Here is a 25,428-nt window from a genome sequence, read left to right on the forward strand (position 1 = left end):
CTGAACTGAACGGATGGTCTTGTATTTTATCAACCCACTATACAGGTATAATACAGGTACATAAGAATGAAACCCAAAGGGAGTTTTGCTTCATATAATTTATTTGTAAACAAAAAAACAAAAAAAACCGGGGTTATGTCGCATAATTTCCTTAGTTTCTTACTGAATGTCCACAGCCAAAGTTCGTAGACCCGTGAAGTCTTCAGCAACCCATGCTTGCCGTAAAAGGCAACTATGCTTATCGTAAGAGGCGACTATAACGGGATCGTGAGTGAGTGAGTGAGCTTTTAACGTTATTCCAATTATATCACGGCGTGTCAGCTTAATGTGGGAGGAAAGCCCGAAGTGATGCAGGTCTCAGACGTTTACCACTTAGGTGAAACCCACGAGCACGAGTATGGTGCTGACAAACATAATCGGGGCGAACCGGGATTCGAACTCACAATCATAGGTTTCTGGCGTGTTGCAACTTTGCACAGCGACAGACGACTGGGCTACCCGTGGCCCCCTAACGGAATCGGGTGGTCAGCCTGGAAGACTTGGTTATTGCATGTGCTCGTATCCCAGTTGCATGGATCGATGCTTATGGTGTCAATCACTTGATTGTCTGGTCCAGACCGCCGTCATATAGCTGGAACATTGAGTGCGGCGTTTGATTACATGTGCTATATTAAAGGAAAATCTGAATTCACTACTGAGTGAAGGAGATACAAAGTATTTGTTGTTACAGCTTATTGTTTTGCCTTTATCTTATTGTTTCAACATAAATCCGTTAGCTGTTCCAGGATTCGAAGACCCTTGCTTCGAATCCCACATCCCGCAATTTTCGGTTTATCATCACTGTAACACTGCTCGTGTATGTTCGACCCGTGTCATCTTACATTTCCTCCCACATTAAGTGAGTGAGTGAGTGAGTATAGTTTTTCGCCGCTTTTAGCTATATTCCAGCAGTATCGCGGCGGGGGACACCAGAAATGGGCTTCACACATTGTGTCGGGAATCGAACCCGGGTCTTCGGCATGACGAACGAAAGCTTTAACCACTAGGCCACCCGACCGCCCCTCCCACATTAAGCTTTCACGCAATGGCGCAACTTCTTCAACAGAAATTGGTATTTATTATAGTCAATACTTTTTGCATCATGCGCAATTTTAACCAACGGCATGCGTTGTTTAATGGGACGAACCTGACATCAAGGTCATTGTGAAGACGTAGTCACTTCTGTAATAACGCTAACAGAAGAGAACGACCAGCGGCCATGTTTGTTTTTTTAAAAAGCCAACCGACATCCGATGATCGTCTATGTTAACTGCATGCACTGATATGAGCAGCCACTCGAGGTGACCTACTTTAGTAACAGTTAGTCAGTGGTTACTTTCATTTCACCACCAGAATGTCAACCTGACTACAACAGGGTTCCGTCATAACACTGTCAGGTGGTTTTATAGCAATCGTTTATCACGTGTCCTATGTTAACCAATGAAAGAGAAAGACTGCAAAGAGGATCAAACCAAGGTGAAGTAGTCGGAAACCACCCTCAGATCTCACAGATTTCCAGGCAGTTTCGACTGATCAAAGGTTACTATGTTGTTGTGCATGTGTTGAATGATCGAAACAGTAGGATGTAAACCACCAGCAACACCAACATCTGATGTGTCCAGATCTGAACAAAACCCCATAGATAAAGTTGATGAAAGGCGACACCCAGATCTTAATACGACTAGAATACCGAGTACAGAAACTACAAAGAACAGAAATTACAAAGTACAGAAAATACAGGGTTGTACTTGTACCGAGAGTGCGCTGTGTCACGGCCTACTATTAATAGTTAGGATTGTTAGCGAAATAGTAAGAAATAGCATACCTACCCGGTTTGGTTTACTTGAATAATATAACATACATTTTAAGCAGTGAGTAAACTGTACCTCAATCATGACAAATTGACATTACGCACGCACGCACGCACGCATGCACGCACACACACACACACACACACACACTGATGATATATTTATCACCGGCCCTGAGCGTCTCTCGACTATATATGAATATCTACCAGACCCGATAAAGACATACAGTGATTATTTAGCGTTATTCCAAATATCTATATTGTTACATAAGGAGCAAAAATGGTACTGGGTGCATGTCGCTCAATGCACGAATACTTGCCGACCGTGGTTGCAATGCTCTGTCGTTTACCTTCAAGATAATTACTATTGCATGTAGCTTTGAAACAGGAAAACATGAATGTTGAATATTTATGTTTAAACTAGGCATGGTTACAAGAAGCATATCTGATGTATTCGTTAAGTGAATATATGCTGCTTAGAATAATTTTAATATCGTGTACAAGGGTTAGGATTATTCCCGCGCATAATCAGATACCTACATAAGCATGTACATTGTATTTATACGTTAGCCTCGCTGTGCAGGCATCTGTTGGGGATTTAGAGAAACTGAACAAGGAACAAACTGTTGAGAATTTTAAGAACTACAAGACCAATCGTGACATGTTATAAGCAATTGTTTACAAAATTAAAAATGTACATACTTTCGATTCAATTACCCATAAGGCCATATTTATATTAACCACAAGTCCCATAGACCTTTCGGAAAACTATCTCAAACAGACCATTGCGGCCATGGCATTATGGAATAACAAATTATGAACCACAGAAGACAGAAGCCAGTTATACATATACAATACGTATGAATACATATACTAAAAAACCAAAAGAAGCAGGGAATGCAAAAAAAGAAGAAAGTGGTTATGATTGTCTAACGAGTTCCTGGTAAGCTTTGGTAATGTGGCAAGGTAGCCTTGTAATAAGAAGTTGACATATTATCTTATGATGAAATAACCAACAATTCCAACAAATAGAAAGTTCAATATTAACACCTCTTTTTACTGAAGGGATAGCTTTAACAACATGATGAGGATAGCCAGTATTGAAGACATGAGATAAACATTTTGCCATATTTCTGTATATACATGTAGAAGCAAATAGTCCTCTTTACTTGTACATATCATCATAGAAAGAGAGGATCTTTGCAGTTAAATGTACCCAGCATTTCTCTATTGATGATTACATTATCCAGATTTGCTTTTTGTATTTCAAACTGACCTTCAGAATCAAAACAAGAGCTCTGTCAGTTGGGAAGTACTCAATGCAAGGAGATCATCTTCTAGCCAAACATTCTAAGAAAGTGTATGTATGTCTCATTATATAAGCAATAAATGACCCATGGTCATTACTTATACCATAAAACACTGCAGGGAGAATAAACCATGAAGGGCACAGCCCGTGTGCTTTTTTCTTCCTGCAGTGTTTTATGGTGCAATAAACAACGACCACGAGTTGTTTATTTCTTATATGAGACATCAACATTTTGTAGAGCCTTTTTTAAGGATGTCAAAAAATTGTACAAGCTTTAAAAACATTTACCCGTATTTAAAAGATGATGACTCACCGAATACAATCTGACCTTGGCAATGTTGGAAATTCCATCTTTGGGTGCAATCATCCAGCCATTGAGTTCATCTGCGCTGTCCAGCTACAACTATGGGTGTCAATAGACACTTCGATCTAAAAGATATTGTCCTATTTACAACGTCATAAAGTTGCGAGTGTATGTTCCTCTCTCCAGTAATGACGTCATGATAGAACAATGTTTTATCATGAAATACACTATGCTTCATTCTTCAATTTATAGCGTAGCTATCTTATATTATGTAGTATGCTTAACCCCTGAGGTAACACAGCAACATACCAAAACAAATAACAATACTTGGACTACCAGATCAGTTCTCAAAACGTAAATGGCTAATTAGAGTAAATGCGATCTGCGATCTGTGTACCGGGTATGTACTGAAACTCTCATCTGAACAGGCTGTGTACTTTGTTGTTACATCCATGCACTTTTCAATGAATAACACAGGTAGAGACATCACATGTCTTGTTCTTATGACTCAGCTGTGTAGATCAGGTGAATCAATGCAATCACTTTCTGTTATATACACCTTGAAAATCTTCAAAAACAGTTCTTGGAAATTTGAAAATCCAGCACAAAGAGCATTTCCATTTCAATGAACTATAAACATTTGTCACAAAAACTTGAATAAGCCATTTATCTAACTATCTACTGCTAGGCTAGTGGACACTCTTGCCTCTGGAAAATGACAACTTCAGTTCATATAGTTTGTTGTGCTTAATGTACACTCACTTATGTCAATACACAAATCCCTGGACCACAATGCAGTTCCCAGGGTGAAGAAGCTTGTCGGAAGCCAAATGGTTATGGTATTGTTTAAATCCTGTAAACAAAATTGTTTCTTGTTTTCTTTGATTGTTGACAACTGTTTGAGCAATGTTTCAGGTGATGGTTTCCTGAAAACATGATTATATTTATTTGTAGTTTTACATATATGTAACATGTTTTTGTAACCTATTTATCTCATCAATACGACTATACTTGTTGTAAGAGGCAACTAACGTGATCGTGTGGTCAGGTTCGCTGACTTGGTTGATGCATGTCATCGATCCCAATTGCGTGGATCGATGCTCATATCAATCACTGGATTGTCTGGTCCAGACTTGATTATTTACAGACCACCGTCATATAGCTTGAATATTGCTGATTGCGGTGTTAAACAACAAACAAACAAACAAACAGTAGATAATAGTGTTTTGATAACTTCAAAGTTTTGACAAAGAAATGGGTGTGTTCATAGGCAAGCTATTGTTATCTCTATCTTACTGGCAGCCAGTGAGCAAACCAATTCAACCCCAAACTGGAGCAACGTATGGTCAGACTCAAGGAACATCTACAGATCGGTGTAGTGAGCCCACTCCAGTTCCTTGATGATGCTGGGCGACTGCTAAAACTGGACTAAAAGGGAAGTGATCAATGTCTGCCAACTGTGTCTAATATTTATCACTGTTATTGTTAGTCTTTAAAAAATGTCAAATCTTGTCATTCTGAATTATAAGGTACATTTACATTAATAATATTTTTTTAATATGTTAGTATATATATATACACAGTAAACTACAAGCATAATTTCTTTTCTATGTTTGTTGACAATGGCATTGCATGGATTAGTTCATTACAGTATAGGGATGAAGTTGTTGAGTGACCCTTGACCCGGTGGGCAATTGGGAGGTGGGAATAGGCCAGGGGTGGGGGGTAGAAATAATCCTAGACCCCATTACTTATGGCAATACAACATTAGGGACTTATGGTATAGGCATGGAGTATTGCTTCACTTCTTGTGGTACATAATGAGAGCAAAACGATTTCATAACTTGTAATTTAGACTGTACAGTATGGATTGACATAAATCAAATCAGAATGCCACAATACACACACAATGTATTTTTCCTGACTTTTCAGTTACCAAAATAGTATGACTCAGTTTCAACTCGGAACATATGAACATATTTTGAACATTTTTATTATTGATGGACTTGGTCCTTCCATGATACATCCACTACAGGCAACATACTGTACGTTCATATCCACACACTCCTGTTGAGAAATGGGATCGTAGAGATGGAAAGTTTGTTGTTCAAACAAGGGGCAGTCGGGTAGCCTACTGGTTAAAGCGTTCGGGCGTCACACCGACGACCCAGGTTCGATTCCCGACATGGGTACAATGTGTGAAGCCCATTTCTGGTGTCCCCCGCCGTGATATTGCTGGAATATTGCTAAAAGCGGCGTAAAACCATACTCACTCACTCACTCATTATTCAAACACTCCGGTCATGTGATCTGTTGCAGGAATATTTCTGTGTTGTCAGTTTCACTAGTGATGGACTTGACAATGCAGTGCAGCGGTCCCACTTCCTTGTTCAACACACTGTCAATATCACAGCCCTGAAAGTAGAGGGAACATGACATGAGGCCACATGGCAGTGTGTCATGTATTATAATAATAATATTTTATATTTCTGAGAAAAAAGTGAAACCTTGGGAGCTCGGAACTTCATTAAATGAATAATTATTTTTCAATGTAACTTTAATGTCACTGCAATATCCTAACCGGCACTACTGTCTTACATCGGCACTCCACTTGTCTCAAAATACAGGGAACTTGACAACACTCACACACAATGGCCCCAAGCAGTTGAAGGTAACAAAGTTTTACTGGAGATATATAGTGTTCTTTGGTTGGGTTTTCTTTGGCCAAAAAAATTCCCTATGTAAAAAAACGTTGTACAGTACACATGATGACACAGGTTTCCAGCCCTGATCCTACCTCATCTGTGTGTCCCTCTGATGGCAGCAGCTTCTCTATGGTGGCCTGCTGGAGCTGAAACATAGAGACACTAGCATCACTACACGCCAAACACATGGTCACTACAATAAGGCCACGCTTTAACATAGAGACACCAGCATCACTACACGCCAAACACATGTTCACTACAATAAGGCCACACTTTAACATAGAGACACTAGCATCACTTCAAGCCAAACACATGGTCACTACATTAAGGCCACACTTTAACATAGAGACACTAGCATCACTACAGGCCAAACACATGGTCACTCCATTAAGGCCACACTTTAACATAGAGACACTAGCATCACTACACGCCAAACACATGGTCACTACAATAAGGCCACACTTAAACATAGAGACACCAGCATCACTACATGCCAAACACATGGTCACTACATTAAGGCCACCCTTTAACATAGAGACACTAGCATCACTACACAGCAAACACATGGTCACTACAATAAGGTCAGACTTTAACATAGAGACACTAGCATCACTACACAGCAAACACATGGTCACTACATTAAGGCCACACTTTAACATAGAGACACTAGCATCACTACACGCCAAACACATGGTCACTACAATAAGGCCACGCTTTAACATAGAGACACCAGCATCACTACACGCCAAACACATGGTCACTACAATAAGGCCACACTTTAAAATAGAGACACTAGCATCACTACACGCCAAACACATGGTCACTACATTAAGGCCACCCTTTAACATAGAGACACTAGCATCACTACATGCCAAACACATGGTCACTACATTAAGGCCACACTTAAACATAGAGACACTAGCATCACTACATGCCAAACACATGGTCACTACATTAAGGCCACCCTTTAACATAGAGACACTAGCATCACTACACAGCAAACACATGGTCACTACATTAAGGCCACCCTTTAACATAAAGACACTAGCATCACTACATGCCAAACACATGGTCACTACAATAAACATAGAGACACTAGCATCACTACACTACGCATGGTCACTACAATAAGTAAAATGAAGCGGATTGTGGTTCATGCTTTTGGTCATTGATTTGTCTGGTCAACACTGGACTTTTTATAGGTCATTTTAATATAGCTGGGATATTAGCGCCTGTGGCGTAACACAACATTCACTCAATGTTCATTCCAATCACAATTCAACCCTGAAAGCCACAGTGCAGACCCCATCCCCATTGAAGGCATCAAACATACATACATCTACTCTGATGACAGATCCCTTGAAATTGTTGGAATGCAGGTACACCTCCAACTTCATTCTTGTGACAGGGGAGGTAACTTGTCTGTGACAGCTCGCACATTTAGATGCTCTACAATAAGCACATGCTCACATTCTGAACAAACATTGATCTTTACATTACAAAATTTAATAAAAACTTTGGTATACTGCAGTGTAGATAAACAATATGTATTTTCAGATTTGAGGTGTTACTGTGTATTCAATTTTGTTAACCTTTAATCATTAAAGTATTTATCAGTGTTATTCTGGTGACATGAGACAGAGGGTTTTTGATCAAAATTGCAAAAATAACATGAACTATGTTAAACAATATGTGTATTTCACATTAATTCCAACTTTTCATTCCACCATGGAGCTTTAAAGGGCCTCTATGTACTCAGAGTTCAATTTCTGTCTAGGAGCCAACTTATGTTATTTTCTTGACACTGATAGCTAAAGCAATACGTTAAGAGCCCACACGAAGTCAATATTCAAAATAAAAAATAATAATTAAGGCTTCAAATGAGGTAAATTCTCCTTTAATTTATTGCAAAATATTATCAACATCAAACCATGAGATGAACCAAGCTTTAATATTTTAATAATTATGATTTAAAGTTATCGAGAGGTTTTCACATGTGGTAACCACTTGCCACTATGCACTGGTGTCAAAAGTAGAGTATGATTGCACTGGTGACTTAATGGGCATCATAGTGAAGGAGGATACACGTCACTGACCCTGGTCTCTCTCGGTCCTCCACAAGCCGGTCACTGCCACACCCATCACATTCCTCCCAGCTGTAGGCTGCATCCTCATCCACACTGCCTACTGTACCTGCAACCACAGTCAGGTCAGAAACACCAACGTCCAAGTCACACAGATTACACCTGAATTATCTATTATGCAAACACTTTTTTTCGATAAATACAAAACAATTACATGTATCTTCCTTTATAAATCTGATGTAAAGCTCCAGCTGTGATGCAGTTGGTACCTTGTTAAATGGCAACAACTTCATCCCACTGAATTAGATTTCATTGTACAGTCCCAGTGCCTTAACCACTACAGTGAGTGAATGAGTGAGTGAGTGAGTGAGTGAGTGAGTGAGTTTGGTTTTACGCCGCTTTTAGCAATATTCCAGCAATATCACAGCGGAGGACACCAGAAATGGGCTTCACACATTGTACCCATGTCGGGATTCGAACCCGGGTCTTCGTCGTGACGAGCGAACGCTTTAACCACTAGGCTACCCGACCGCCCCTTAACCACTACAGAGAAACACTGGTAGTTGGGACAACTGTTCCTGGGACAGCTACATAGCAGACAGTTAGCTGGTTGTCTGTTGGGCCATCTGAACCCAAGAAGAAAGTATTCCATACATTTTTGACAGAAGATATCTTCCTGAAATCAGACTACAAAGTAGACTAGCTGTCTGTTATGCACAAAAGACTCCCAGAATAGACACTGAATATTTGGACTGTTGCTATATAATGATATGTAAAAATTTAATATCTACCGGTAATTTAATGTTTCCTTGTATTGTTCTTATTTTTGGGAGGGACACCTTGTACAGACACAAGGCTCCATGGCCTAGCTCTGTTATTTCTGGGAGGGACACTGTTAGTGTGTTCACCTACTTTGTACAGATACAAGGCTACATGTCCTAACTCTGGCTGTTATTTCTGGGAGGGACACTGTTAGCGAGTCCACCATGGACTCCATGGCTCCATGGCCTAACTCTGTTATTTCTGGGAGGGACACTGTTAGTGTGTTCACCTACTTTGTACAGATACAAGGCTACATGTCCTAACTCTGGCTGTTATTTCTGGGAGGGACACTGTTAGCGAGTCCACCATGGACTCCATGGCTACATGTCCTAACTCTGGCTGTTATTTCTGGGAGGGACATTGTTAGTGAGGTCACCAACCTTATACAGATACAAGGCTCCATGGCCTAACTGTTATTTCTGGGAGGGACACTGTTAGTGAGGTCACCTACCTTGTACAGACACAAGGCTCCACGGCCTAACTCTGGCTGTTATTTCTGGGAGGGACACTGTTAGTGAGTCCAGCCTGCTGAGTGTTTCTCTGACCGAGCTGTCTTCAATCTGGACAGGCACTTCTTCCACTATCCGAGTGTAAGCATCACAGTGAAAACAACCTACAAAGAAGGTTGTCATTATTCAAGTAAGGGAAAATAATGGCTTGACTGTTTCAGAAGCCTGTGTTATTGCCAGTAGCTCCATTGGTATTCCAGGTACTTTATGCTGTCTTCAGCTGACTAATGGGGATCCTCTTGGTTGATTGTTGTACTCTAACAACTAGCATTGATACTTATGACATCAAGTCTCCCAGGTCTATACTTGATTATATACAGACTGCTGTGGTTTAGTTTTAACATAAATGAATATTCACTCCGTGTTGCTCTCATGCCTTGACATCATAGCACCTTCTGGAGGCAAGAGTGTTACCACTACACTTTGATATAGGCTAGTGGATACACTTGCCTCGGGAAGAGTGAACCAGGTTTTGAACCCATGATCACAGAACTTTGGCTTGCCTAAGAGACGCAACTCTGCACAGCAAATTACCATGAGACACAAGAACTCGCCACTGGACACACAAGACCTCGCCACTGGACACACAAGACCTCACCACTGGACACACAGGTACTCACTACTGGACACACAGGTACTCACCACTGGACACACAAGAACTCACCACTGGACACACAGGTACTCACTACTGGACACACAGGTACTCACTACTGGACACACAAGAACTCACCACTGGACACACAGGTACTCACCACTGGACACACAGGTACTCACCACTGGACACACAGGTATCTGTGAAGACAGCTGAACGCCCTGCTAATGCTGGGATGTGACAGTCCGGAGACAATGTGAGCACAGCGTATGATGATGGTAGACTGCTGTCTGTCACATACCAGCTTTCATTCATGTCTGGTTTGGACGTATCCTGAAAAATGTATTTTTTATGGTTAATATATCATTTATACTTATCCTGAGTCAGGATAAAGTCAAATATAACGCTGAAGTTAAGATAGTGACGCAAAATGCCTGTACCATTCAATCAAATAAGCATCCAGCACTCCAAGCTTAGACTTTTTCCTGGGAGACACATTTCTCCTGGCAATATTTTTCTTGGTGCAATTTCTTACTCTAAGGAGCCACATTGATTTAGGCTTACAAGGAATTTATTATTTTAGAAATTAAATACTAAGACAAGACGAGAAAACATTCCAATTGTTCTAATGCACAACAAACTTTGAAAATTTGCTGCAATAAAGATAAGTCATTGAACAATTACCCTTGTCAAACGGTGAGATGAAATTGGGTTCAACGTCGCGTCCAAGATTATTGCACTTATATAGCGACGTGCATGTGCGTGTGCGTGTGTGTGTGGCTGCTTGTACTAGTCCGGACTGATGCCGATTCATAGTGCTAGCTCACTGAGATACCATGCCACAGTTTAACATGAATACCCCACTCAGACACAGTATACTGACAGAGCTGACCAGTCCTTATTTTAGCCCTTTAATGCTGGGCACCAGACTGGGTAACAACAAGTACCATCTTTGAACATTTCTTGGTATGGGGGCGGCCCGGGGATCGAACCCTGGACCTTCCACTCTCCAGGCGGACGCTCTATCACTAGACCACGGAATCGGTCCCCTTGTCAAAAGACCATCACTGGAATTTGTTTAGCCAATTACCTGAAACAATACTGCTGCTGCTTTTTCACTCTATTCCAATGTTTGTTTTATGCAATCACTTGGATTTCTGATTCATATGTTACTATCAGAGACATTCATTGTAGATGAAGTAATCCCGGGCGTCTCGCATCCCAATGCTGAATTCCCTGATTCTATTGTGCCCACCCACATCTTCGGCTCATAAACGCCTCTTAGGACTGCTGGCAGTAGTAGCCACAGTGGACAGTTTGGCTTAGAGATGCCTCTTGAAAACATGTCGAAATAGTCTTCTAGGATTTGAACATCCCACCATTGTGAAAGTAAACTGAAAATGTGCACCTGACCAGAACTACATCAACTTGTAGCATTACATACGGTAGCATCAGAAGCAAGATAGGCTTCAGTGTAAGGAGTTACACTACATCCCTAAATAGGGAAGTCATGTTGTTGATACAGGCAAGTGATGTTCTACTATTTTAGTCACCAAGTTAATTGTATTAATGGGAGCCGACTGGCAACCAAGCAATAACTACAGGTCACAAAATGGTACCGGGTTGGGTTCTTAATGCCGCTTTGAACAGTATTCTAGTTATATCACAGCGTGTCAGCTTAACGCTGGAAGAAAGCACAAAGTGAAACAGGTTTTAGACGTTTGCCACTTTGGTGAAAGCTATGAGCACAGTTATGGTATCAATAAACCTAGGAACAATGGGGCAAACTGGCGGTAAAACCCACAATCATAGACATCTGGCATACCCAAGGGACACAACTCTGCACAACGAATTGCGTTGCCTTAGATGACTGGGCCACCTGTGCCCCCTTAGTTACCAAAGCAGAGAGATTTGGCTCACCTGTGACTGTCTCCTGTGAATTACTCTGGCAACGAATGACACTCTCTTGTCCATGGCCATCTACAGGAAACAGCATAAAGTGGGGAGAGTTTATTTTGACAATTATTACACATGCATTCATTGCAGAACATAATTTGGTTTTATTTATTGTTTATTGAAAAATTTATCATCAGCCGTTCACTAGAGTAATCTCAGTATTATGACAGATGCTCAGTCTGTGACTTAAGCCGCTACATCAAAGTCTCAGTCTAGTAAAAGTCAGAGTAAATATCCCACAAGTGAAGATGTATTATCCTGAGATTAGATACACATATCATAAATGCCATATTTTGACTTGTTTAAAGTCCTATTTGTGGCAATTTGACTGTTATATGTCAACATAAGGTTTTCACAATAGAAATACATATAGCGTGTAAAGTCCCAACAGTGAGTGGTCAAATTGTTCCATACATGAAATATCTTGTACAAGCAAGCCTGAGTTCCCTGACCTGACACGCTCCAGCCAGTGTGTGGTAGTGTGGTTCTGTGTAGCTGGGTGCCAGCTGAGGGGACACAGTGATGGAGAGCGGGGATTCCTCGGACAGGGACAGGATGTAGCAGAACCCAGGGCTAGTCATGTGTCTCGTCTGGGGAATAATGTCACAGGAGTTACGAGAATATCTCACATTGGAGTGAGTGGGTGAGTTGGGTTTCAACAGTGTTCTAGTTACATCACGTTGTGTCAGCTTACTGTGGGAGGAAAATCCAAAGCGATGCAGGTATTAGACTTTGGTGAAAACAATGAGCATAGGTATGGTGCTGACAAACCTAAAAAAATAACCGGTATTCAAACCCATGATCATAGGTATCTTGCGAGACCAAACAATTGTTGAACCTGTGACGTCTGGGCTCCCTGTGCTCCCTCAGTTGCATGAATATCTCAAATAAAAAAACTCAAGGAATATAAAACTTCTCAGATTTTTCTTTCTCACATTTAATTGTTTTTAAGCTGACAAACCATAAATGAAAATAAGGCTAAAAAAAAAATAGTCTTGGTTCTCTTTAAATAGTCCGCATCTCTAAAACTTGACCCCAACAGTTAAATGCTAAAATGTTTAAGAAGGACATGATTTCCCCCAAATTACTGAGACCAAACTTTGACCAAAAAGAAAACCCACCGCCGCCCTCCCGCGCAATAATTTTAAAAGCCATTGCCTGAGAACCAATTCTATTATTATTTTAAGCCTTAGTCATGACACATGGATTTGGTTTAGCCAATTCATTGCTTCTTTCCGTCTGGCCCTGAACTTTGTACCAGGAAGTAGTGGGAGACACATGCAGTTAACACTCACAGAGCTGCTTGTCTGTTCTTCCTCCTGACTTTCCTGGCTGGAGACAGTGGTCCTGTGACCTGACCACGCCCCTTCCAGCACACTGAACAGTGCCGCATTCCTGCAACAAGTCCACTCATACCTAGACAGCTGAATTCTGATTCAGGATAAGATATTTCACAGAGTTATACACCTTTAGGAAACCTGAATCCAGGTAAATCTTAAAAGTGTACTGAAAATAAATTGGTTATGAATGAATTGAGATACATCTTGACGAGGCAAGGTAGTTAACTGACTGTTTCCACCAGTTTCCACCCTTGCCAAACTAGGCTGGAATTTTGTGGCTTGATCATAGAATGATAGAGCCACCAGTGACGATTACGAGTTATGTCTCTTCTATGTCCGTCCTATTGACCAATTAGATTTCACCTCTCATATCACTTCAACCAAAATGGCGGCAACCAGTCATGACAATCTGATCGATAAACAAGATCTTAATCGTGATAAAATGGGTCTTCCCTCACAAAGTGCACCAAACTGTATGGAAACTGGGTCTTGTAGTAAGTTAATCCCTTGAGTCGGAAAAATGATTGAGATACTGAACAAAACCAAATATTCATTCTTTCATTTCAGTCTAAATCAAACGAACATGTTTGTCATAAAATGATCTACATTCATTAAGGCAAGCAAAAAAAAACCAAAACTTCTTCTGTGCATAAGTATTTTAATCAAAAGTCAATCCAATCTATCCTAAGATTCATTCATATAAAAGGGGCACTAGGTTTGGTTTGATACACGTCTATTAAAACACACTTCAAATATAATGATGTATATATAGACAAGATGGAGAATCTCACCAAAGAGTAATTTTGAATAGTCTCCCCTGAACTACCTTACAGTATTCGCCATATTAAGCGCCCTGCTCCAATAAGTACCCCCAACAAACTTGTAGACCAAACTGTCAGTAACCTTTAATAAGAGCCCCTAAAATAGGACCGAAAATTGACTTGACAGTCTGTAATCTCTCAGCCATATGACAGACAATTCACAGAAAACAGCAGCGTAGAAGGGGAATATAACTGCCTCGTTAGCATTATTGAAATGTTTTACTTCATCGATGTTTGAACTATGTTTGTTCACTACCTCTCAATCTCTGGCAACAATTTTAACTCACAGCGTACAGTCTTAATAAGTGCTCCTTTTTTCAACTTTATAAGCATGTAGAGGCTTCTTTCACCAAATACATTACTCAATAAATCTAGAATGAGCACAGAACACTTATTGTCAAAACATAATTGAACTTTTACAAATAATCATTTGTTGTGAAACCACATGTTGATAAGCTAACCAAAATTACAAAGTAAATACATGTACAATGAAATCAAATGGGTGCAAAATTTAAACAAGAACCTATTTAACATTCTTCATTATAATTTATAACAGATGACCAGCTAGGATATGATATCAAGCAAAATAATGCACAAAAGTGTCACCTCTCTTTGTTGGATCTGGTAAGAACCCTGAGCCCCGTGAAACTACATGCATGACCCTCGGCTTGAGTCACCTCATCCTGACCAGAGTTGTCTCCCATCTGTACGACGGCCATTGTGCCATGACTGTCCTCCACTAGCAAGGAACATCTGAAACAATGCCCAAAGTCAGCAGAATCTTAGACATCAACCACTTTTGTGGAACCCGCAAGCACAGGTATGGTGCTGCCAAATCAAGAATCCTTATCAGCTTATTTTGCAATCTCATTAAAACCGGATCTGAGTTCTAGCTGCCACATCCCATTACGGGTCACATCAGACCGACCATGCGCGAACTTTGACCGACCTTTTGAAGGACTGACAAAAAGTCGACATTAGCCAATCAGAAGGCAGCTTTCTTGCGCTTTACGGCACTAATTTCAAATTGGCGACTACGCTTCGAAACATATTTTGACAAATTCTCCATAAAAAATTTGAAACCTGAACAAAAGAACATTCTGGAATGGCTATAAGATGGTCTAGATTGTATGGATTCAGTCGTTAAACCCGTAACTATCATTCGGAATACCCCGTGTTTAAGTTTTCAAGGTTGCAAGATTGAAAATCACATTCCGACTGTCACTTTCATGATCTGGTGAGCGACGCTCTGATTGGTCGGATGAAAGGTCGTTCTGATGTGACCCCTAATGGGATGTACTCAGATCTTTGTTTAGCAGTAGCCAAATAAGATCTGATTTTAATGAGATTGCTTATTTTGGCATTTGAACCCATGATCATCAGATTCTGGGACAACACAGGGTCAAGACTCCCTCTGACAGTGCAGACAGAAAGACTGTCCAGACTGCCCTTTGATATCTTACCTGGCTTTTGATGAGAAAAACACCCTCTGTATGACAGCACGGAAGGTGAGGCTGTGGCCAGGCCCCGTCCTCTGAATGCTCTCTAACAGAGAGTCACACACCAGGACAACCGGCAACCGGGACCTCGTCACCGTCTGGAGGAGACCAGGCTGGCTAACAGGATGACCTGTGTTCTGTGTGCCGCTCACATCAGTCTGACAAACAGAACAGTTACAGTTACACAGGTCCTGTAGGAGAAACAGTTGAATGTATCACATGAGGTCCAGGGCCTTGTTCCACAAAGCTGTCGTAACAATCTATATCCTTACTAAACACAGACTTCTGACATTCATAGCCTTACGATCGCTTGATGGAACATGGCTGTGGGATTTATCTGGGTCCATCTAGATTTGAGTGCAGGGGGCTCTCATTATTGGGGGATGAAGGCAGGAACATGATGAACATGGGGTTTGCAGATGACAACACGTGGCACACTTGATCTGAAACCTTAATCCTATTATAGAGAGTTTTTTCAAAGTTAGACTGAAGAAGTTCAACTATCATCCTCTATACATGTATCTCCATGGGTAGCATTTTGGTAAACCTACACAAACCCCTGGGCCCACTTGCATAAAGCAATCTTAGTGCTAAGATGATCTTAGCCCCCATACTTTAACATAGGCTTACGATAGTCTTAGCGCCAAGATCGCTTTGTGCAAGTGGGCCCTGGACCCATCCATGTGGTTCTTGCTAAAGGCACTTACTGTAGTTGAAAATCATTGCTAAATCACAAGATATCAATTGCTAACAATGGTAAAATACTCACGGTTTGTAGTGAGGAAGGCAGGTATGGGAACTGCTTCACAGGGCAACTAGCAGGAGACACACTGGCATCTGGAGACCACACACACTTGTCAGGCATGATCAGTGAGTGAGATGGATTTGACAAAGCTTTGAACAGTACGACATTTACATCCATGATGTGATCAAGACATTTACCACTTTGAAATCTACCAGCACAGGCAAGGAGTAGGGAAATCATGGAGTGTAATCAGTTCGAACGTGGGTGATTTAGCATTGAACAAGAAGACATAAAACATATCTTCACTGTTTGTTGCGATGTTTCAGGGATACTCCTTGCCCCTTCGTCAGGTGAATGGTGTAGATTACATACATATTCAAATTATGATGCATAAGACTTAATTCAGTCGAACCTCGCTTTTTCAAACACCTTTATCTTGACCCTATTCTCTGGTCCCAACCGCCTCACTACATAAAGCGGGTGGTCAGGCTCACTGACTTAGTTGATGCATGTCATCGTATCCCAATTGCGTGGATTGATGCTCATGATGTCAATCACTTGATTGTCTGGTCCAGACTTCATTATTTACAGACCGCTGTCATATAGCTGGAATATTGCTGAGTGTGGCGTAAAACAACAAACTAACCAACCAACCAACCAACTTCAGCTAATCACCTCTTGGAGAAAGGATTAATAAAAAATAAAACAAACCACTGGTGCATGGGCAATCCCATGTAGCTATTACATCTGTTTTAATCAGATTTGAGGGCTTTCCCTGCCATCTTTGTTGACCAGCAGGGGAGACAACCCTCGTGTAATTAGTGCACAGAAGGACTGTCTGGTTCTGACTGGCTAACTGTAGTTGTTGCCTGAAAACAGAGATAGCAAATAATTACAGATTAGTTGTCTGGGTGTAGCAAGATTTAGTCTCACTGCAGATCCAGAGAGGACTTTTTTATCAGACAATTCACTTGTTAACAGATACTCGAATACTTTGGTATTGTGTGCACCCCCTTTTTTTAAAATATTGAATCTGCCTGTGTTCTCAAAAAGTTTTTTTAATGTTTTTTTTTCTAATCAAATTCTGATTTCTCCCAGCACTACACTGTACATCTGCAGCATTGTGATGCTACATCACCAGAAAAAATGGGCATTTTAGATAGTGGAATCAAACCTGTCACCTGAAGGAGAGGTGAGGTGAAATGGGGTTTAAAGTCGTGTTCAATATTATTGCACTCATAGTACCCCTCTGACAAGTGTAAATTGGCACATCTCACATGGCCAAAAGCTAAGACCATGCAATGCCATTTAGAAAGTGGTCAATTGTAACAGATGAGGTGAGGAGAAATGGGGTTTAACGTCACGTCCAAGATTATTGCACTTATATAGCGACGTGCATGTACGTGTGTGTGTTTGTGTGGCTGCTTGTACTAGTCCGGACTGATGCCGATTTATAGTGCTAGCTCACTGAGATACCATGCCGCAGTTAAACATGAATACCCCACTCAGACACAGTATACTGACTCCGAGCCGACCAGTCCTTGTTTTAGCCCCTTAATGCCGAGCGCCAGACAGGGTAACAACAAGTACCATCTTTTTATGTCTTTTGGTATGACGCGGCCGGGGATTGAACCCCGGACCTTCTGCTCTCCGGGCGGACGCTCTACCACTAGACCAAGGAGGCGGTCTCAAATGTAACAAATGTTATATTTGGGATAACATTTTACTTAGTAAAGTACAGATTCTAGTACTTTTTTTGCTACAAGGTAGTACTCCTTTTGAACCTTTTACAGTCCCTTTTAAAATAATAAAGGGGTTAAGGAAGTCAAAATACCATGGAGGGTGTATTGTGACCATTGACCCAGCATCTATCTGCAGCTTATCCATCATCTGCTTGGAGAACAGGATCAACTGGCTCTTCCATCTATTGTCATTACCATCTGGGCTGTTACTTTCACCTCCCTCATCAACAATATCAGCCACTTCACAATGAGCAAGTTGCAGGGAGAAGAGAACTTCAAAGCTCAAAACCCGCACCAGGAGGGCTTTGGATGGATCTGGAAACCAGTAAACAGGCTTGGTTTGTTTCGGAATTTTTACATGCAGCGATAACAATGACAAACAACAATTCTTTTGACAAGCTGGTGTTCCAGAGGTCCAGGACAGATACAATTCATTAGCCTCTCAAATCTGAAAAACTTCAAGTGCCTGTGGAAAATAGTTACTTCACTGAAGTTGTGATGAACATCATCCACAAATATGTTACACTAACTTGTCAGGTGCAGAAACCTGTTCCATGCAGTGACAAAGTAGAGATAATTTATGGACAATAACTTAGTGTAAAGGCAACGTTTCGGTATAGATCCTGATACCGTTGTCAAGCAAGGCTGAATAATGTGCATGGTACAGAAAATATATAGTAGGTGGATGACAAACAGCAACAACAATTGCATATATCAGAGAGATTAACATGAGTATAGTTTGATAGACATGACTTAGAAGTTGACGGATGACAAAGTAGACACAACTTCTTTAATTTCTGTGAAGGCGACTTTGCTTGACAACTTTTGACAATATTCTAACCAAGATGACAAAGTCATCTGGAAAACTATTTCAGCTGCACTGAGTGAGTGAGTGAGTGAGTGAGTGAGTGAGTGAGTGAGTAGCATGGGCACACAGCAGAAAAAATACTGAAGAGCCAGGATCAGGATCAAACATCAGGTGCTACTATAGTTTCATTCTTGCTATGTTAATAAAATAATCAAAACAAAATAACATAAGTGTTAAAACATAGGTGAGGTGAAATAGGGTTTAACGTTGTATTCAAGATTATTGCACTCATATTCCGTGCTTGCGTGCGTGCGTGTGTGTGAGACTGCGTGTACCAGTCCGGACTAATGCTTGTTTTATAGTGCTAGCCCACTGAGATACCATGCCGCAGTTTAACATCAATACCTCACTAAGACACAGTATACTGACGCCGAGTGACCAGTCCTGTCCTGTCCTAAGAGGGGTCATGGGGCCCTTGAGCTTTGCTGCTTTAGTATGTTAATCTAATCTTTTACTTTAACAGACTAACAGGTAAGAACCCCATAACCATCATTTTCAAATTGATGACTGTACAAGCAATTTCATTCCCATTGAATATCAAACCAAAGCAAACTGTCTTGCTAAAAAAAAGTTGTTAAAAAAGAAGTTTAGTTTGTGATAATGAAAGCATGAATAGTGTTGCCCTCACCTGTGTGGTCAGCTCGTTGATGTTCCCACATCCTGACCGCTGACCTCTCCCTCGCCTGGACCCGTGCCAGCTGCTCTGCCAGGCCACCTCTAGCCAAGGGGAGATAAACATGTTGTTACCTTACATGTACACATCAGGCTTCAAAGTTCAAACATATTTTCCAAGAAGTTGATAGTTTCCTACGTCATTATTAAAAGATCTGTGTAAAAGTACATCAATATATACAGTATATTTGGCTCTCTTGTCAAAAACCATAAATGTGTATCTCATCATATTACCTAACCATCCATAAGTATTCTGTTTATCACCGAGTATTTGGCTGACATTTTAAGTGGAGTGAGTAAGGTTTTACGCCGCTTTTAGCAATATTTCAGCAATATTCCAGCAATATCACAGTGGGGACACCAGAAATGGGCTTTACACATTGTACCCATGTCGGGAATCGAACCAGGGTCTTCGGTATGATGAGCGAACGCTTTAACCACGAGGCTACCCGACCGCCCCTGACATTTTTAAACCAAAATAAGGAATAATACAGGAACTCAACTCTAAACCAATTTGAATACTGGTATGTTTTCATTTCACAAGCTCATATTATTAACTTATCATATTAAATCAAAAGTAAAATTTTCCAATAAATATTTATCAATATAAGCAAAAAATGGACACTGATAAAGCAAGTGAAAGGAGTGTATAGAGATTATTATACAGAATGTTTGTCATACTGATTTTAAGAAATGAGTGTCAGAATTCTTGTATTTCTAGAGTGAGAGTGAGGGTGTTACACGCATTCTTGCACAAGTTTTGTAAAGTCAGTGTCACTCACATGCAAGGGTAATCATTTCTTTATTACCCATTATGTCTTAATTCTTTTGACCTCCCCTTTAGAAAAATGCACTGATCACCACCGCTCTCCTAGGAAACTACAATTTGTCGAATAGCGTCTACAATCTTCAGCTATGACGTCATTTCTAGCCTGACGTCATTCTGACATTACGTCACAATAAGATTCAAATGATGTCAACAATGACGTCCTGATGTCGGAAACAATACACTACTGCGCAAGAAGTGATGTTTGCGTTAGTGCACATACAATATTTATGAACTCAGTTATTTCTAACCTTATTGGTATTAATCATAAGTGTTATTCATCCCAGTATTTTTTCGCTAAATATAGTAATTCATCACTAAATACACAATAAAGCCATATTCTTACAGTGCAAAGTTCAAATCTCAAATGGTCAAAACAATCACAGACCTTCCAGATGAGTTGCCTATTCCTGCATCAACTAAATCATTACCATGGTTACAGGAGAGAGTCCTTGTTTCAGAAATATGGAATATGGATAAAAAAACTAAACAATAACAATTGTTGGTATTATAAAATGTCGATGGTCCCAGTTTGGTAATCATAAAAATTTGTTTTCTTTACAAAAGACTCCTTCCTTTAATTAAAAAGGTGATACTAAGATGTCAATTGCTCCTTTTCAATACACAAGTAGTAATAAACATGATAAAAATAAAGACATGCTTCTCATCATGATACTGCTGTCATTGCCTAAACCCTACCCAGTGTCACTAAGGCAAATAATCTTTTGCAGTTAATTTACAGAATTTTGTTTTTATAATACAATGTTGCCAGTTGAAACAAAATAAATATAATATAAAACATTACTATGATGTCGCCAGGCATTTCACTGTGGTCACACTGTCTGAATTTCCTGAATTTATGCCCCTCAACAGGACTTATGATATACATGACTCACGCAACCGGATATGTCAGATCGAGGGGCTATAACACTTATCAGTCTGCATCACTTCAAACTTTGCCGTAAACACTTTACTATGTATTTAGTATTTCACAATGAATCCTCTTTTCAACACAAACTAATTAGAGTCATATTTCATGCAAACATTTTTTTTTTACTATTATAGCCGGCGGTATCAGACACCATTATTGTCTCCGGCAGTATTAAAAAATATATCAGAAAAGTCATTTTACATTTTTTTGTAATTTGTTATGTTTCATTTCGGCAGATATGTAAACCAAGAAAAGGAAATTTAATCGCCTAACAGATGGTCTGACACTGAGCCAGTGAGAAGCATTTGTCTAATCTACATACTTGTGATATTTTTTCTTCTTCTTGGCAGAGTCTGGGTCTGGCTGGTGTTCCTCATCCTCCTGGCTGCTGCTGGCCTTGACCGGAGTCTGCCAGTCCATGGCCTTCACCCAGTCACTGGCCTTCAGCCCCGAGGTGGTGGAGGGGGAGGTGGACTGGGAGGCCTGGCTGGACTGGTACGTCAGGATCGCTGGAGAGTCGGGGAGTGCCTGTAACATGACACAATAGATGAGTTGTGGGGGAGTCCCTGCCACAGTACACAATAGTGCCTGCAACATTACACAACAGATGAGTTGTCATAGAGTGCCTGTAACATTACACAACAGATGGGTTGTCATAGAGTGCCTGTAACATTACACAACAGATGGGTTGTCATAGAGTGCCTGTAACATTACACAACAGATGAGTTGTCATAGAGAGCCTGTAACATGACACAACAGATGGGTTGTCATAGAGTGCCTGTAACATTACACAACAGATGAGTTGTCATAGAGTGCCTGTAACATTACACAACAGATGGGTTGTCATAGAGTGCCTGTAACATTACACAACAGATGGGTTGTCATAGAGTGCCTGTAACATTACACAACAGATGAGTTGTCATAGAGAGCCTGTAACATGACACAACAGATGAGTTGTCATAGAGTGCCTGTAACATTACACAACAGATGAGTTGTCATAGAGAGCCTGTAACATGACACAACAGATGAGTTGTCATAGAGAGCCTGTATCATGACACAACAGATGAGTTGTCATAGAGTGCCTGTAACATGACACAACAGATGAGTTGTCATAGAGTGCCTGTAACATGACACAACAGATGAGTTGTCATAGAGAGCCTGTAACATGACACAACAGATGAGTTGTCATAGAGTGCCTGTAACATGACACAACAGATGAGTTGTCATAGAGTGCCTGTATCATGACACAACAGATGAGTTGTCATAGAGTGCCTGTAACATGACACAACAGATGAGTTGTCATAGAGTGCCTGTAACATGACACAAAACATGAGTTGTGGGGGAGTGCCTGCAACAGTACACAATAGTGCCTGCAACATTACACAACAGATGAGTTGTCATAGAGTGCCTGTAACATGACACAATAGATGAGTTGTGGGAGAGTGCCTGCAACAGTACACAATAGTGCCTGCAACATTTCACAACAGATGAGTTGTCATAGAGTGCCTGTAACATGACACAATAGATGAGTTGTGGGAGAGTGCCTGCAACAGTACACAATAGTGCCTGCAACATTTCACAACAGATGAGTTGTCAAAGAGTGCCTGCAACAGTACACAATAATGCCTGTCACATTACACAACAGATGAGTTTTGATGGAGTGCCTGCAACATTACACAACAGATGAGTTTTGATGGAGTGCCTTCAACAGTACACAATAGTACCAGCAACATAACACAACAGATGAGTTGTGGGGGAGTGCCTGTAACAGTACACAACAGATGAGTTTTGATGGAGTGCCTGCAACATTACACAACAGATGAGTTTTGATGGAGTGCCTTCAACAGTACACAATAGTACCAGCAACATAACACAACAGATGAGTTGTCGTGGAGTGCCTGCAACAGTACACAACAGGTGGGCGTGCCTGCAACAGTACACAACAGCTGGGATTGCCTGCAACAGTACATTACAGCTGGGGGTGCCTGCAACAGTACATTACAGCTGGGGGTGCCTGCAACAGAACACTACAGCTGGGATTGCCTGCAACAGTACACTACAGCTGGGGGTGCCTGCAACAGTACACAACAGCTGGGCATGCCTGCAACAGTACACTACAGCTGGGGGTGCCTGCAACACTACACAACAGCTGGGAGTGCCTGCAACAGTACACTACAGCTGGGGGTGCCAGCAACAGTACACTACAGCTGGGGGTGCCTACAACAGTACACTACAGCTGGGATTGCCAGCAACAGTACACTACAGCTGGGATTGCCAGCAACAGTACACTACAGCTGGGAGTGCCTGCAACAGTACACTACAGCTGGGGGTGCCAGCAACAGTACACTACAGCTGGGCATGCCTGCAACAGTACACTACAGCTGGGAGTACCTGCAACAGTACACAACAGCTGGGGGTGCCTGCAACAGTACACAACAGCTGGGAGTACCTGCAACAGTACACAACAGCTGGGGGTGCCAGCAACAGTACACAACAGCTGGGAGTGCCTGCAACAGTACACAACAGCTGGGAGTACCTGCAACAGTACACAACAGCTGGGAGTGCCTACAACAGTACACAACAGCTGGGAGTGCCTACAACAGTACACTACAGCTGGGAGTGCCTGCAACAGTACACTACAGCTGGGAGTGCCTGCAACAGTACACAACAGCTGGGAGTGCCTACAACAGTACACAACAGCTGGGAGTACCTTCAACAGTACACTACAGCTGGGCATGCCTGCAACAGTACACTACAGCTGGGCGTGCCTGCAACAGTACACAACAGCTGGGCATGCCTGCAACAGTACACTACAGCTTGGATTGCCAGCAACAGTACACAACAGCTGGGCATGCCTGCAACAGTACACTACAGCTGGGAGTGCCTGCAACAGTACACAACAGCTGGGCATGCCTGCAACAGTACACTACAGCTGGGAGTGCCTGCAACAGTGCACAACAGCTGGGAGTGCCTGCAACAGTACACAACAGCTGGGAGTGCCTGCAACAGTGCACAACAGCTGGGAGTGCCTGCAACAGTGCACAACAGCTGGGAGTGCCTGCAACAGTGCACAACAGCTGGGAGTGCCTGCAACAGTGCACAACAGCTGGGAGTGCCTGCAACAGTGCACAACAGCTGGGAGTGCCTGCAACAGTACACAACAGCTGGGAGTGCCTGCAACAGTACACAACAGCTGGGAGTGCCTGCAACAGCTGGGAGGAACTACAAGACTTCAGGGACACCCTAAGTTGCATTAATTTTCATTAATTATGGAGGAAGCTATTCTGTACTCAACATCCCATGTTCCATCCTGTTTCACACATACTTGATGCCAAGTTACCGGAACACTGTCTGATTGTTGCCATGTGAGACTTCCTTGCACACTATTGGACTGTTATCACATCTCCACAAGGCAAAGGCATTAACTGACTGCAGAAGTCCAGTTATACCCTTGCTGAACTAGTATTGAATTTCCAGACTCGATCGTTGCGCCACCAGTGGCTATTACAAGCTATGTCCTTTTTATGTTCTTCCTATTGACCAATCAGATTCTATCTCTCATACCACTTGCATTTTCTTCAAACAAAAAGATCTATATTGTAAAAATAAACAGGTCTTACCCCACAAAGTGCATCAAATCACTTGAGCACCTTGATTTAAAACATGTAAGATTTGCAAAGAGTCCTGTGACGCCTGGTATATGGTACACATGCTTTGTAAACCCTTCAGACGACCAAAATCTGCACTGTGAAAGCCACGTTTTTGATGAACCGGATGTCTAGTTCGTTGCACGATTTTTACGGGACTATGCACAGACTCGTTAGTCCAGCCAAAACTCCAGAATTCCAGCCTAG

At 41.4% G+C, this 25,428-nt stretch overlaps 1 protein-coding gene across 1 annotated transcript in view; it reads right to left on the bottom strand.

The window, feature by feature from the left end:
• Nucleotides 1-5,473: 5,473 nt before the first annotated feature.
• LOC139454025 (DNA repair-scaffolding protein-like) overlaps nt 5,474-25,428 on the bottom strand; it is a 30,368-nt gene continuing 10,413 nt past the window's right edge. Inside the window, exons 5-20 of the mRNA XM_071235509.1 lie at nt 21,897-22,102; nt 19,774-19,862; nt 18,370-18,592; nt 17,247-17,404; nt 16,560-16,627; nt 15,755-15,948; nt 14,898-15,044; nt 13,426-13,525; nt 12,583-12,720; nt 12,095-12,154; nt 10,357-10,507; nt 9,525-9,686; nt 8,264-8,360; nt 7,505-7,616; nt 6,260-6,313; nt 5,474-5,877 (exon numbers count right to left, since the gene is read on the bottom strand). Of these exons, the coding sequence (XP_071091610.1) occupies nt 5,764-5,877; nt 6,260-6,313; nt 7,505-7,616; nt 8,264-8,360; nt 9,525-9,686; nt 10,357-10,507; nt 12,095-12,154; nt 12,583-12,720; nt 13,426-13,525; nt 14,898-15,044; nt 15,755-15,948; nt 16,560-16,627; nt 17,247-17,404; nt 18,370-18,592; nt 19,774-19,862; nt 21,897-22,102 (2,073 nt within the window). The 3' untranslated portion in view covers nt 5,474-5,763. The remainder of the gene's footprint in view (nt 5,878-6,259; nt 6,314-7,504; nt 7,617-8,263; nt 8,361-9,524; nt 9,687-10,356; nt 10,508-12,094; nt 12,155-12,582; nt 12,721-13,425; nt 13,526-14,897; nt 15,045-15,754; nt 15,949-16,559; nt 16,628-17,246; nt 17,405-18,369; nt 18,593-19,773; nt 19,863-21,896; nt 22,103-25,428) is intronic.

The sequence above is a fragment of the Haliotis cracherodii genome, unplaced genomic scaffold, assembly GCF_022045235.1.
Source record: "Haliotis cracherodii isolate W230 unplaced genomic scaffold, xgHalCrac1.p SCAF_10, whole genome shotgun sequence".
Lineage (NCBI taxonomy): Eukaryota > Metazoa > Mollusca > Gastropoda > Lepetellida > Haliotidae > Haliotis > Haliotis cracherodii.